This window comes from Fukomys damarensis, unplaced genomic scaffold (assembly GCF_012274545.1).
Source record: "Fukomys damarensis isolate Sample0158 unplaced genomic scaffold, DMR_v1.0_HiC HiC_scaffold_1, whole genome shotgun sequence".
NCBI classification, from domain to species: domain Eukaryota; kingdom Metazoa; phylum Chordata; class Mammalia; order Rodentia; family Bathyergidae; genus Fukomys; species Fukomys damarensis.
Genome location: NW_022900913.1, coordinates 45,540,060 through 45,556,464, shown reverse-complemented (window position 1 = coordinate 45,556,464; position 16,405 = coordinate 45,540,060). Strand labels below are relative to the sequence as shown.

Here is a 16,405-nt window from a genome sequence, read left to right as displayed (position 1 = left end):
TTTTTTTTTTTTTTTTTTTTTTTTTTTTTTTTTTTTACAAAATAGGGCCCAACTGTTCAGATTTGAAGCAGCCTATGTACTTGGGATTTGAAAAAGATGTGTTTAAAACAATAGCAGATTATTACAGTCACTTGAAAGAGCCACTGCTTACATTTCATCTTTTTGATGCTTTTGTCAGTGTGTTAGGTAAGTTGGGTATAATGACCATACGTCCGTGTTAGTGATACTGAATCATTGCATTTTTTGCTCTCTTGAGATTTCTGTTAGCCAAAGTTCATAGCATTTTTCAAAGGAAAACTGACAGGATGATTGGCAGCCCTGGTTCTTGCTCTATGAAAGAGTAAAAGAAAATAGTTAAGCTCTATTATGAAACTCAAAGCAAAGACCAGTGTTTTTTATTTCTTCAGAAAGAACAGTATGTCATTTCCATACAAGAATGTAACTTTATTGGTAGAGAAGAAGTTAACATTTAATGTTTGTGACTAAATGTTACCCTGGGTATGACCTCATGAATAGTCAGTGTGGAGGTGTGTTTTCATTTAGAAATCTAATTTCTTTTTATAAAAGAAACAGATTGTTGTGGGAATATTATTTGAGACATGTAAAATAATGTAAATTTATCATTCTTTATCAAGTTTTAACTTAACTGTTCCTCATACAGATTAACTATTAAATTAACTATTAAATTATTAAATCAACTATTCCTCATATAGATTTATATTTTAGAATTTCTACTGAAAGAAACATGGTGGAAAGGGAAAAAAACCCAGCACAATTGTTATAGATATTTACAGTATTATTCCTTTCTTGGAAATTAGAATTTTGAGCTGGCTATTGTAATTGTTCAATTAGTTTTATTGTTTTCTTGTCAAAAGTTTTGCTTTAAAGGCCAAATGTTTCTGTGGCTATTGTCCTCTGTTACGTAGATTTGTAACAGTTAGCGTGCTTTTATTTTTGAACATCTTGGGATTTAACAGTTTTTCTCCTTCCCTTATTTTCCATTATACCCCTTTTCTTTGTTTTGTCTTAACTTTATTTGTACAAATTATGGATTCTGCCATAATATCCTAACAAAATACAAATAATATTTTCAATATGTTACCTGATCTCATAACACAGTGCTTTAGATTTCAAGCTTCTGGTCTCTGATACCAAATATAATAATTATAAATCATATGCATAAGAGTGACTATTTTCAGGCAGACCAACATTAGGACTAAATGAAGGGTCTGTTTGGCCTGCTGGTGGGTTGGAAACCACTGGATCTTGGCATTTTCTTTCCAACTGAAATTGATTGGGGACTTATGCACTTGTGAATGTCATGCCTAATGATGAATACTTGCTGCTGTTTAGTATGCTTGTGGACTAAGTCAGCAGATTCCTATTGTATTCACTTATTGCCATTATACAATGGTAAAAGAAGAGTTCTTAAGATTAGATTAAAAATCACTTCCTAAGGTGGGTGTGGTGGCACATGCCTGTAAACTCAGTACTCTGGGAGGCTGAGGCAGGAGGACTGCACATTTTAGCCCAACCTGGGTAAAGTGACTTTCAAGACTTTATCGCAAAATAAAAAAATAAAAAAGGGCCAGAATATAGCTCAGTGGTTCAATTCCTAATGCCATTAAAAAAAATCACTTCTTGGATTTTTCTTCTCATTTACCATTTTTAAAATGTTCTATAGTAAAATTTTTTTTGATTTGGATAGGGAAGACTTGGAACTTTTTATAAAAAACAAATTCTAATCTGAATCTGTTATACTTTTTTATATCACTCATCTGTTCTATCACAATTGTTCATTTTGATCTCAGGAATTAAAATGGATTATATTTCCAAATTGATATCAGTTACTCTCTAAAATATCTGTGGAGGGTTTGAGGTGGAGAAGAATGCATGTCATATTTCTCAGTTTATGTAAATTACCCAGATGGGGAACTTGTTACCATCAGGTATCAGTGAGAACAGATGATTGCATATGGCTGGTAATAATATATTAACCTCCCTAATCCAGGCCTCAGGTGAATATATGAGAAACTCTGTATTGTAAAGTATGTTTTTATATTCTCATGTAGTGAAGGCAGAAAGCTTTTTAGAGAGTGGGAGGCCATAATTTGTTTATATGATTAACACAGATGATCTCGTACAGCAATCTTTTGTAGGTTGAATTCTGGTAGGTTTGACTCATTCCTTAAGTTTTTTACTTTAATTGCAGTAGGATGTCATTAAAGTATTTTAAAGTAAGAATCAATCCACTTTGTGTAGAAGCTAAAAATTCTACAGCATTTTCAATGGAAGTGATTTTCTATTTAGTCGATTTTCTTTGTAGTATATTATTTTGCTTCTAGCCTAGAAGGTTTTGACGCCAGAGCTTGACCCTGAAAACAGTTTTAATACATGCAATAGGGCATTTAAAAGCTTTTAAAAACCAAAAACCTAAACCAACTAAACAAAAGAAAACCAAAAATGACATTTTTGGAGATATAAGACCCGTTCTTTACTGACAACTTAAAAATTGTTTTAATTCAGTATTCTGATCAAATAGCGTGATTATCTCTAGTGATTGATCTTTATTTCCATTTATTAAGGTATGTGTGGCTGAATTAAATGTTATGAATGAGATGGAGAGGCACTCCTACTCACACTCCAGAGTCCACTGAGTTGTGCAGTACTCAATCATTTGTCATACTAAGGATAAAAGGACGTAGGAAGCAGCAAGGGTGTGGGAACAGGGTGGGAGTTTTGGAGTTCTGGAATTTGAGAGACCGTGATGTTGATCCATAGGTCAAATTTGGCTCTTAGAAACACATGGTAGATATGTTTGGTTGACCTGTGTATTTTAAGAAGGAAAGTTGTATACAAATTCTTCTTTATGGATTTTTCAAAAAAGTTGTAAGCAGCTCTGAGCTTGAATTTTCTTTTCTTTTTCTTTGGTACCGGGGATTGAACTCTGGTCCTTGCACTTGCAAGGCAGGCCACTGAACCGCTGAGCTAAATCTCCTGCCCTGAGCTTGAATTTTCTGTGGCACAAACTGCTGCACGAATGTAATGAATGCCTCCACTAGCAGGAGCAAGTGTTTCAGGGATGGGAGCTCCAACTTGCCATTCCCTATTGCTTTTAGACTCTGAGGACTGGTTCACTTGCCTCCTTTCTCTTATTTATTCCATTTGTCTTGTTCTTATGGGCAGCTCAGCTTGTGACTACTGGTTTATTTGCTAGTGGGCTGAAAGGCTGAGATAATAGCTTTTTGTTATTCCCTCCCTCTAAAATGTTCAGTCTACAAAATGCCACTGATACTCAGTAGACTGATCGTGCACTGGATCATCTAACTCATTAGACTGAGATCACTTACTGTGTTTTTAAACCTAGAAATATCCATCAGGCAAGACCTCCTATTCGTTGATTCTTTTGTCTTGTGACTTTTAGGAGAACCTTTGGGACTGTGTACCATTTCACCTTGTTGCCTCTCTTGTCTTTACATTTGTCAGGTTATGTCGGGGCCCCTGTTCCCATGGTAATTCTTAAGGGAGAACAACTGTGTTTTTCAGAGTGTGCCTAGTTGGTATGCTTGGGCAGACAGAGGGCTCTTGTTCCTGTTAGTCCAACATTCTTGCTGGTGGTGCTGTCTGCTCTTACTCCCAGGGTTTATGGCTCACTCTTTTGAAGATGAAGATAGGCAAAGGTCAGGATGTTGAGTCACCCCCAAATGTAATGATTGCTGTTTTCTCAAAGTAACTGGAGTAAAGTGAAGGTAGATATTCCATAAAGGGGGAAATACAGGGAAATGTCGAGGTAATCCTTGGATATAACTAAATTTATAAGCTATATCAGTGATTAGTAGGATAATTGGCTGAACTTTTGGAGAAAAGGCTTAAGAATTTTCTCATGCCATTTTAGCAGGATAATTAAATTTCTAAAAAAACAAATGTAAAATCTGATGTTTTTCTGACATTTGAGTAGGTAAAGAACTTTCTCATAAAAGCAAAAGAACTTATAAAAGTATGATAGCAACTTCAGTTCTTTGTGTAGAAAAGGGCATTGTCTTGTGCATGGGTGAATCTGTATCTGCCTGTAAACAATTCCTGGTGGTTACCTGTTTGCTTTTCCTTAAAAGTTCCAGAGAAAAATCCCTCTTGCTGTCTTTAGGCAATAACTTCTTGCTAATTGTTGTGTAGTCTGAATCCCTTTGGCTTAGTATAGCCCTTTTGTTTTTTATATGTTCTCTGTAAAAATGAAACTTTGACTTTTTTCTTTTTTAGATACTTTCAGTTGTTCAGAAATTGCAATTAATGCTTCTTGAGTCTCTGGCTGACCAGACGTGGCCCTACTGGCCTTTCTGGAACCCTCCAGGCCATCTCAAAAGCCATCAAATTTCACTTCGTTGAGTGCCCAAAAATTGACTGTAGCTTGTTTTTGGCATTACACATGTTAATGGTATGATCAGGTCTACTTTGTAAAATCAAATTTTGTGTTGCTAATGATTTGAAAATAGCAATCTAATGTATTCATTGGGGAATGGGAAAGAGGATGACAAGGATAGGTCTCATCGAAAGCCTCGAATTGTGAACCTGTTTTGTGGTCATCATGGCCAAAATGCTATCTGACCTCTAATATGTGCATAATACATTTTTATTTTTATTTATTCATATCAGGGATGATTGGGTTTTGTTGAATATTAAATAATTTATTAATCTGTTCCACTTTAGATAAATGATGAATTAATTTCTTGATTGAAAAAAAACCCAGATGGATTTACATAAATTATTTGGTTGTATTATTTATTTATTTTTTCATTATTTCATTCTTATTTTACCAGTGTAAATATGACCTAGGTCCGTGGTTTGTTGAACTGATTTTACTCGTCTTGATAAATTCCTCTGCTTCTTTGGTCCCAATTTTCTCCTTGCTAAATGCCGGTGACACCCATCATATTTAAATCACAGAGGAAAAAAGACCCAAAATATAGCAACAACGAACCAAACATAAAACCCCCTCAATCAAAAACCAAACCAAACCAAAATTGCATAGCTTCAGTGACTGCAGCACAATAGTTTGCAGTCTAATATACATGTAATTGGAATCTCTGAAGGAAGAGGGGATAGAAAATATCTTTTTTTCTTCCCAATGGCTGCTTTTAAGTTTCTTCTTAATTATTTGTTTCCAGGAATTTGATTATGACATATCTTGGTATAGCTGCTTAAACAAAGAAGTAGAACTAATAAAGCAATTGTGGAGATAAAATGGAGTATTTAAGAGTACTTGCAGTGCAGTAAAAAAATGGTCATGATATTAGACATTGCAAGAGACACGATTTGCTAATTAGCACATGAAAAGATGATCTGCATCAATCATCTGGGAGCTGTAAATAAAACTATAATGAGATACTACTGTGTACGTATTAGAATGACGAATCAAAATAGTAACTGCTGATACTAAGTGTTAGTGAGAAGGTACTGTAGAGTCACTAGATGCCATAGTCATTGCTGGTGGACCTGTAAAATGGCATATCCACCTTAACTATAAATGAGTTCTTTAGTTTCTAAGAAAGTTAAACATATGCCATATAATTCCATTCCCAGGTATTTACCCAACAGAAAAGAATGCATAGTCTACACAAAGACTTGTAGAAGGACAATCAGCTTTATTTTATTTTTCTCATTGAGTTTATTGGTACATTTTAGGTATACAGTACAGTTACATTCATCATTGGGATCTTATACCTTTACATGACAGATTTTGATTCTCATTTTTTCCCCATACCCATGTCCTCCCTTCATCCCCTTCCCCCTCCACTATTTACAAAGACTTTCTTTCTATTTTTCCCTTTTCTCATATTTTTTTCTCAAGCAGCTTTATATTATTAATTTTAAAGTCTACATATTTATCAACAGGTGAATGGTGAAATTTTTGTCCTATAATCATACAATGAAATTTTACCCAGCAACTAAAAATAACAAACTATTTTTTTTTCAACTTTAATTGAGTTTATTGGTACATTTTAGGGATACAGTGCAGTTACATTCATTGTTGGGATCTTGTACCTCTACATGACAAGTCTTGATTCTCATTTTTTCCCCTTACCTCTGCCCTCCCTTCACCCCCTCCTCCCCTCCTCATCTACAAACACTATTTTCATCTTTTCATTCTCTCACATTTTTTTCTTTTCCCTTTTTACTCTTACCCTACCCATCCCACCTTCCCTACACCTTTAGCTCCTTTCTTCCCATTTCTAAATGTCAGTAATCTTATTAGAATCTTATGCATTGACTATTGATACTTAAAAATGAATCTTAAAAGTGTGCTGAGTAATAAAAGCCAAACCAGAAGACTACATACAATCTGATTCCATTTACATAAAAGTTTAGGAAAAGGGACTCTGATTTACAAAGATAGATCTATTCAGAACTTTCCTGGGTGTAAGGCAGTGATGGTGAACCTTTTAGAGACCAAGTGCCCAGAGTGCAACCCAAAACCCACTTATTTACCACAAAGAGCCTACACTACAGTTAAATCTGAATACTGAAGTTCTAGTTTAGAAATACTCATATATTAACATCTTTTGTCTTAAAAGAAAAACATAAAAACACATTTCAGTTATACAAACAGCTTTTTATTGAGAGGTAAAAGTTTGCATTTGGCATGCTTTTGCACAGTCAAGGTGATCTTTGCTGCTTTATGCCTGCTGATACTTTGTCACACCTTGGCTCATACTTGGTTAGTTTGAGAGCCACACATGGAGCACTCAGGTTATCTGTTAGTCTGTTTCTTGTAATAGATTTGCTATAATTCAGAGCTGAAAACAGCTGCTCAAAAGTATAAGATGATCCAAACAAACAAAGAAAAACAATCTCAAATGCTTTCATTGACTTAAAATTATTTGGCAGAGAATTCCACATTTTAAGGATTTCATTTTCAGAACTACTGTCTTTTGTCATCCCTTTACACTGTTTTCTCGTGTTGCACACAGATCATAGAATTTATTTTTCTAGATAGAGCTTTCTTGAAATTCCAACAGCTCCATTTCCAGATTTCTAACTAGATTTCTAACCAGTGTAAGCAGGAAAGGTTAAGTTCTTCAAATTTGGCTTTATCTGGAGAAGAAAGAAAACAGGGTTGTCTCCATCTTACAGAACTGTAAAAGTCTGTTACTAAAATTCTCTTTTGCAGCTGCTACAATGCGAAAAAATGCCTTGTAGATTTCCTGATGGCTTATGGTATCATCTGCAAATGTAGAATTTTCTAAATGCAGCTTTAGATTTAGAAAATATTTCAGCTGCCCACTTTCAAGCTGAGCAGCTTGGCTCATTTGCCAACAGAAAGGGCTCTGTGCCACAGGTTTGCCACCACTGGCGGCCTGACTGTGAGAGACCAGCAGGAGATGTTGTGCTGGTAACATGGGACTGAGGTATATATTTTAAATGGGCACATTAAAAAATTATTTTAATTAATTTTTCCTTTTACATTTTAAATGATACATACAAATGTACATATTTATACAGTATCATGTAATGTTTTGATATCTGCATTGTACAATGTTTGAATCAAGTTAGACATATGCGTCTCAAACATTTGCATTTCTTTATGGTGAATACTTTCAAAATAATTCATAGTATGTTGTCTGTAATCACTCAACTGGGACAGCACTTAATAACCATCGATCAACCGCTCCCATCCCTCCCTGTCCCACTCTCTCTAAACTCTGGTAACTTCTATGCTATTCCCAACTTCTGTGAGATAAACTTTTTTAGGTTCCACATTTCAGTGATACCATGAGGCACTTTTATTTCTGTCCCTGACTTTCTTCACTAAACATAAGCATCTCTACTTTCATGTGTTGCAAATGCAAAATTTCACTTTTTATGGCTGGATAATATTCAATCATTGTACATATGCATCACATTTTCTCTCTTTATCAGTGGATGGACACTTAGATTGTTTCCATTTCTTGGTTGTTTTTAATAGTGTAGCCATAAGTATGGGACATGGATGACCCACAGCAAGTTGAGTCATTTTTAAAAAGTAAGCGCTTTATTTATTGGCCATGAGCATGATCATATTCTGCATCTAAAATGATGAAATCAAGGCTCAGATAGGGAAAAAGTCACGGAAGCTGCTTCTTTTGGAACAGTGTTCAGAAACTAATAGCTTGCTTTGGTGTGATTAAAACTAACAGTGCTGGACTTCACTTCAGCTCCATTTTTTTTAGAGAGTATAATAAAGGAAAGAAAGGCTTATAAAGGTGCAAATAACCTCGGTCACTTGTATCACAGAGGTATAGTAGAGAATGCTTCTATAAGACTTGAAAATGAAATCGCAGCACTGTTTGTGATTAAGTACCACTGACCCAAGGACTTAACTGATTGAAATGTGTTAATAAGTAATCTCTCTGGACCTCGTACAGGTGTACATTATCCCTCACAGAGCAACTAATGCATGTATGCTGAAGGTTTCAATGTTTGGAATTTTTGTGTGAACATAACATTCATATGTTACCTAGAAAAATTCAGGTAACAAGAATTTGAAGAGAAAAATTTTTATTAAATTCTATTTTTATGCTTGTTCAAAAAATAGAATACTAGGCATAAAAGGATTTATAGAAAAAGATACTACAACTATAACATACATGTATACATGCATATATCATTTGGAATCTGTCACGGGATTAGTTCATGTTATATTTGAGGAAATAGTTGTTGAGTGTCTTCTCTCAGAGTGTTACCTTAAGTCTTCAGATACTTTCAGAGGAAAAATGGCTTCCTCTTATGCATCTTATATTTTAATCTTCAAGATCATCGTGAGTCATTACTTGTAACTGTCCTTGGTGCTTCTGTGATGTCACCTACATAAAGCTCCATCATTGTTTTCCATGTTGCTTGGCTTATGGTGTGCTTCTTAAGAACAAGATCTTTTTTACTAAGTTTTCAATCCTTGGGTCCTAGCCGAGACTTGTGTAACTTAACCTCTTTATAAATGTTTATTGGATAAATGTATTAATGATTTCCAAGTATGTATTTCTAGTGTTGACCTATCCTAAATTCCAATGCAGTTATCTTTCATTTGCTTATTGACTGTTTTCATGAATCTATTTTCTATCTTTCAAAAGCCCAATCTGCTTACTGACAATGACAATTCAGCAGCCTCTTCTGGCTGCAGTATTTTTGTAGAAAGTTTCTGTAAAGCTGAAGTTTTTCAATTTTTTTGTCTATAATTGTATTATCTTAGCACGCTGTTTTAAAACGTGTTTTATTATGCAGGTTTTATAAGGTTTCATACTGACTTAGAGCTTTCATACTGACAGAGCAATATTGAAATCAAACAATGGCTGTTTCATGAGAAGTGAAGTCTAATAAAGACTGATAAAAAGCAAATGCATTAAAAGTCTAGTGTGCAGCGTGTGCAGCACAACAGGCTTGTTGAGAGGACTGCGGGAATTAGAAGAACCTAGGTGCATCACCTTAGTGTCATATTTTTTATCTTCCAGCTTTTTGTGGCAAGAACAAAAACCATCATTTTACCATTGATATCAATAGAATATTCATAACTCTATTCTCAGCCCACATGTGACTTTTGTTTCCTCAGACGTTTTACTAATTCTCTCTCTCTTTTTTTTGATATTGGGGATTGAACTTGGGACCTTGCTCTTGCAAGGCAGGCAAGGGAACCACTTAGCTAAATCCCCTGCCTACCAATTCTCTTTTAAACACATTTTTATACCTTGTAACAATTTCAAATTTATAATGAACGATTACAAGTACAGACTGAAGAACATTTTCATACCTACAGACTAGAGTCATTTTCCTACAAGACCAAAATACAGGCATAAAAACCAGGAAAGTAATACTGATTCAGTATTATCAGATTCTATTCAAGTTTGTTAATCATCCCAAAGTTCCTCACTTTTGGTTTGTCTGCTGTTTCCTCATGATGAGACTCAGGTCATGAATTTTTGACAGGTCATAGCAGATAGGATGCTGCGTTCTTTGCAGTTGTCCCATCAAGTGCTGCTCAGTCTCCATTTGTCCTGTTACTGATGATTTACATCTTGCCACTTGGAGAATCTGTCAAGTTTCTTTACAGTATAGTTACTTGTACCTTTGAAAAATGTCTGCTACCTCTCCCGCATTAACCTTTCAACTTATTTATTTGTATCAGCATGGAGTCTTGGTCTCATATTTTATTCATTGTGTTATAATGTGTGTGTGTGTGTGTGTGTGTGTGTGTGTGTGTGTGTGTGTGTGCGCGCGCGCCTTACATATGCTAGGTAAGGGCCCTGACACTGAGCTAACTGCCTGGCCCTTGACTCTAATTTTTTACTTGATGCTCAAACTATGCTACAGTTGACCAGCTAGCAGGCCTCTCAAGTTGGCTTCTGTTTCCTTCTGTCTCACTCCCACAACTTGGGGAACACTTTTTGACTTTATGGCATTACAGGCTTATCTTGGACTTTCTTTCCTCAGTACTGGAATCAGCCATTTCTTCAAGAATTCTCTGTTTTTGTTGTTGTTTTTTTAAACAGATTGTTTAGAAGCCACCATCTAGGTGCTAGATGTACTTGTTATTGGGGTATTACTCCTGGAAGGAAAATAAAATTCTCAGACAGCACTTTAGAAAGTAATCTTGCAACTTATTTTCCACAAAAGTACTACTTGGGTACAGGACTATGTTAAATTGGCAGAACAGAGAGTACTATATCAGGTGGCTGTGTGCCTACCACCTTGATTTAACACATCAATTCTGCACTTGTAGTGACATCCAAGTGTTTCTCTGTAGCAGCAGAATTGTTAGATTGTCTGTCTTCTACTTTTTATGTTTTTTCATCTTGAGGTGTCTAATTTCTTTTATTTATTTTAAAATTTACCTTTATTGAAGTATAATTAGTATGCAATAAAGTGCACTCATTTTAAATATACTTCAATGAATTTTAACTAATGTACTCTTATAATTACTATCACAATTAATAATATAGATCATATGCATTGCTCCTAATTTTTCTCTTGTGCTTTTTCTTGTTCAGACCCCAGCCCTAGTCACTGGCCCCAGATAACCAGAAATAAAAACTTTCTGTATGCTGGATTTTTTTTTTTTTTTTTGTATTTTTAGGTACTGGGGATCGAACTTGGGACATTTGGCTTATGAGGCAGGCGGTGGCACCATTGAGCTAAATCCCAGCTCTGGATTTTATTTTTAAGAGTTTCATACAAGTAGAATTATACAATACAATGTTTGTTTTGTATCTGACTTCTTTTTGCTCGACATAATGTTTTGACATTCATCCATATTGGTGCATACTACAGTATCCTGTTTCATTTTCTTGCTAAGTTGTTTATCATGTGGATGTACACCATAATTTGTTTAGCCATTCACCCGTTGAGAGACATACTGTACTGGTTACTGCTAGGTATGAGGTATTGTGAATAAAACTTATATGACTGTTCATGTACAAGACTTTATGTGAACATGTTATCTTCACTTTGTTTGGATAAATAACTAGAGTTATGTGGTAAATGTATGTTTATTTTTATATGTAAGTAATAAACTGTTTTCCAAAGTGGTGCCATTTTATCTCCCATTATGATGTGTGAGTTCCAGTTGTTCTGCACTCTTGTTAAAACTTGATATTGTCAGTTTTTTTTTTTTTTTTTTTGGTTTTTTGAGACAGGGTCTCACTATGTTGTTGAGACTGACCTGGAACTCACTATGTAGTTCAGGCTGGTCTCGAACTCACAGCAGTTCTCCTGCCTCAGCCTCCCAAGTGCTGGGATTACAGGTCTGCACCACCACGCCCAGCTTGTCAGTTTTTTTCTTAAAAACATGTTAGCTACTTTAGTGGTTCGGTAGTGGTGTAGCTTTATGGTTTCAATTTGCATTTTTCTGATTACTTATGATGTTGGCCATCCTGTATTTATTTGAATCTTCTGCCCATTTCTTTAATTGGCTGGTTTGTTCCTACATTGAGTTGTAAGAGTTACTTATATATTCTCCATAAATCACTTGAGAAATATTTTGAAACAAATATTTTCTTCTGGTTGTGCTTTTTTCATGTTTAGAAAATGTCTTTTGAAAAGCAGATATTTTAGGTTTTGATTCCATTTTGTTTTGATGCATGCTTTTTATATCAAATCTTCTAAAATATTTTACTACTTCACATAGGATGCTACAACAACATCCTTTTATTTTCTTACTCATGACCTTTGTGCTATTTGTTATACATTTTACTACTGAGTTTCTTTGTATTAGTTACTTCTTTATTGCTGGGACAAAATAATTGACCTCACAAGTTAAAGGAGGAAAGGTTTATTTTAGCTCACAGTTTGTAAGGTTTTTAGTCCATTGGTGGCTGACTCCAAAACAGAGTGCCAAAGAAGAGGGGCATGACTGGAGAAAAACAGTCCATGGCAGGATGGACAGAAAAAAAGAAAAACAGCGATATTTCCCATCTGTGGCTGCAGCTCTGTTCAGTTTTTCCCCCACTTTCTCCCTTCTCTTTGCTTCTGTGTTGACTAATTTACTAGTGTATTACTCTATATTCAAGTTTTATGGATTTTTCTTTCTTTTAAATTTGCTGAAATTTTTATCTGATAAATATTTCATTTGGGGCTTAGCATGTTTACTCTAGAAATTCTATTTAGCTCTTTGAATTTTCCGTTTCCGTTCTCACTATTTCATATTTCTTTTTACATCTGTGAATACAGAATACTCTTTGTAATATCCTTTTCTGCTAATTCCTTTATCTTTGTCATTTTTGAGACTGTTTCTATTGACTTCCTATTAATTTATCTCCTGGTTATTGGTCACATTTGTGTGCTTCTTTGCATGCATAGTAATTTTAAGTATATATTTTTATTGTTTAGGTCTGAAGTGTCTCCAAAGTCTCAGAAGTGGGGCTTTTGGAAGGCAATTGGATCATGAAGGTGCTGACTTCATCAATGGGTCAGTCTATTGATGAGTCCTTAGTCAAATGCGCTATTAGAAATAGGGCCAGTTGGAGGAAGTAGGTCATTGGAGACCTGCTTTTGAAGCATGTATCTTCCCTTTGACTCTTTCCAACCCTCTCTGCTTTCTCCTTGCTGTGAGGTGAGCAGCTTCCTTGTACCATGTTGTTATGCCATTATGTTTCTTCCTCGGAGCCAGCTGATCATAAACATTTCAGTTTTACCTCTGAAACTGAGATCTAAAATAAATCTTTCCTGCTTTAAGTTGTGTATGTCTGGTATTTTGTCTCTGTATGAAAAAGTCACTAACATGTATCTTGAACACTGAATTTTTCATTGTCAAGTGCTAAGTTTTGTTGTCTTTCTCTAAAGCAAGTTAGTATTGGTTCTCTTAGACTGTTGATTTACTTGAGTTTTGCTTGCCTGTTTGTGTCTCATTTTTAAAAATGTTGAGGCAGGATTGGTTAGCCTTTACTGAAGGGATAGTTTGGTCCCACTACTAAAGCCCTTCTAGGCTCTCTTCTTTATGCCTTCAGTGATCTGTAGGATTTTCTACTGTGTGAGGCCTAAGAACTGTTCGCCTGTGGCTCGCTGGTTTTTCTTTGGGTGACCTTACTGAGGTCATGTTATACATGCACACGTATATACATTTTTACATATTTCAGTATTCCTCAGAATCTCAAGGGATTCCTATGCAGATTTACAGAACCTCCTTTTTGAATAGCTTCTCCACTTGAAACTGTTTTTGTAATTTTCCACTAACTTAGCCTCCACTTTTTGGCTCTTCTGCTCAGGGATATGTCCATGATCTATTTGAGATCCCCAAGTCTGACCTATGGGCTGGAGTGTGCTGGGATGATATTAGTGCTTATTTGTTTTCCGTTTCACAGGACCTTAGTCCTGTAATATCCATCGTCTCAAAGATACTGTTTCATAAAAATTTGTATAATTTTCTAGTTGATTTTGGAGGGAGAGTTAGTCTAGTTCTTGTTATTCCATCTTGGTGGAAACAAAATTAATTCCTATAAAAATAAAATAAGACATTGCCGTTTAATTTTTTCCTAACATATGGTTATCAAATTGTTTCAACATCATCTTTTTTTGAATAGATCATCCTATCTTACTGATTTATAATGACAGCTCTGAAATATATATATATATATATATATAAAATTAGGCTTGTTTCTATACTTTCTACTTTGTCACATTAATCTTTTGTCTATTTCTGTGTTTAATTTCTATAGCTTTGGGACAATTCTTTGATTTGTAGAGTGGGTCTTATACTCCTAGTTATTTTCACTAATGAACACTGCATCATTCCTTTTATGTTTTTCCCAGTGAACTTTTATCTGTTTGAATTAGTCATACTGGAGCAAGAAGTAAAAACAGGTCAAGAGTTTTGTTTTGTCCTTGAAATCCTGTATTTGCACTCCAAGGATTTACCTCAGTGGTTCCGCCGCCTGCCTCACAAGCACAAGGTCCCGAGTTCAATCCCTGGTACAAAAACAAAAAAGAAAAAGAAAAAAGAAATCTTTTATTTGCCAAACAGTTACATTTTAGATAGCAAGCAAAAATTTATTAAATATAATGCTTTTGCCTAAAGTAAAAACTGCCAAAGTAGTGTTTATTAGTATAACTTTAAGAAATTAATATTTACTCTAGGTTGGACTCTGCTATAAGCACTATAATATATTATTCCCTTTAATTCTAATGACTTTTAATTATTTTCTCCATTTTATGGGCACTGAGGTGAGTGCTTATAGGTCTCACAGCTAGCTGAGTTGCAAAGCTTGTACAGGAGCCCTGGTACTGGAGACTGTAAATGGTCCTAACTATTATTCCAACCTGTACAACAGACCCTCTGCATAGTCACAGACCAGGGCATATGCTCTATATTCTAAATACTGGCTGCACACAGCAAATTTATTTAATTAATTTATTTACTCATTTACTTTGCCGTGCTGTGGATTAAGTCCAGGGCCTCACACATGCTAGGCAAGTGCTTTGCCATTGAGCTACATCGTCAACCTGTGGGACGGTTTTTATCTCGGTAGTTTATCAATGGAAAATAAGATTCCCAAAAAAATTGTTTTTACCTAGGTTTTAACAGAATGGCATTGTGCATTACATGTGAATAGGCAGTTCCAACAAAGACTTCCATGATCTTTAGCTTAATGAAGAGCCAACTATCAAATATCTATCAATTGTTGTGATAGTTCTATTTTGCTGATGCTGACAAAGAACCAATTTTTTTACACTAAATTGTCAACAGAGTTTGAGTTGTTATAGGACTTTCTAACATCAGAGAGTCAGCTATATCTTTTGGTCACATAATTATAATGTAGCAATGAAACTATTCCAGTGAGCCACAGATAATTATGAGAAAGGCTTTTTTAGTTATGCATAGTAACTTTTATAAAAGCATTATCTATAGATGATGCTTACATAGATTTTATATTGTCTTTTATGGTATTTAATGTGGTTATGCAACTTTTTAGGGAATTAGAGTTTAGGAGGGCAGACTTAAATGCTGTGATTTATCAGTGTTTTAACAATGTTGGAACATTGTGGAATTGTGCCTCCCTTCTCATTACAGAGGCTCAGAATCAAATTTGCTTCTGTGTATCAGTATGTAATACATTTCTTAATCGGACTTAAAGTTACTTTTGACTCGTCATATTTCCCTCAGATATTAGTTTTATTACTTTAATGTAATAAAGCTATGATTGTTAAAGTGATTGGAGCTTTTAATTCACTTGGAATTTCCCTTGCAGCCTATGGACCCCCTAATGTTGTGCATTGATTTGATTTTATGGCTGTTCTCAGTATTACAGATTTATGGAGGTTAAGTGACTTGTCCAAGGAAATAGTCCATGAAAGCTGGGACAGAACCCAGTTATTTGTGTTTAGTTTTCAGTAAGTGTGGATGATTTTCATTTCTTCTTTCATTCATATATTTATTCATTCATAAAAATTTTATTGGGACCTATTATGTACCATATGCTCTTCTAGCCACTGGGGGAGGAGGGTGTATGAATAAACAAACCTGACAAGGATCTCTATCCTTGTGGAGCTTACATTCCAGTGGGATGTAGAGGAGACAATGGTAAATATGTGAATTTTGTAGTAAGATGAGAAAAAAAAAATGGAGCAAGTAAGGGCAGTGGGAATATAATTTCAAACCTTTGGGGATGAAAAAAGGAGTTAATCTTTCAAATTTTTCTATCAAGGTATTATGTCAAGATTGTATGTTATAAATCATGTCAAGATAATATGCTTTATTCTAAACCTTTCTAACTTGGTAGCTCTGAACAGTATACTTTTTTCCCCCTCTCTTCCCACTAGTCCAAGAATCAATGCTATAAAGAATGGCTATATTGGGCCAGGGATTTAGCTCAGCAGTTCGGTGGCCCACCTTGCAAGTGCAAGGACCCAAGTTCAATCCCTGGTATCAAAAAAAAAAAAAAAAAAAAAA

The 16,405-nt window shown here is 35.0% G+C and overlaps 1 protein-coding gene across 1 annotated transcript in view; it reads left to right on the top strand.

The window, feature by feature from the left end:
* Positions 1-16,405, top strand: part of Depdc1b (DEP domain containing 1B) — a 64,663-nt gene that overhangs the window by 35,590 nt on the left and 12,668 nt on the right. Inside the window, exon 7 of the mRNA XM_010626927.3 lies at positions 46-186. Within this exon, the coding sequence (XP_010625229.1) occupies positions 46-186 (141 nt within the window). The remainder of the gene's footprint in view (positions 1-45; positions 187-16,405) is intronic.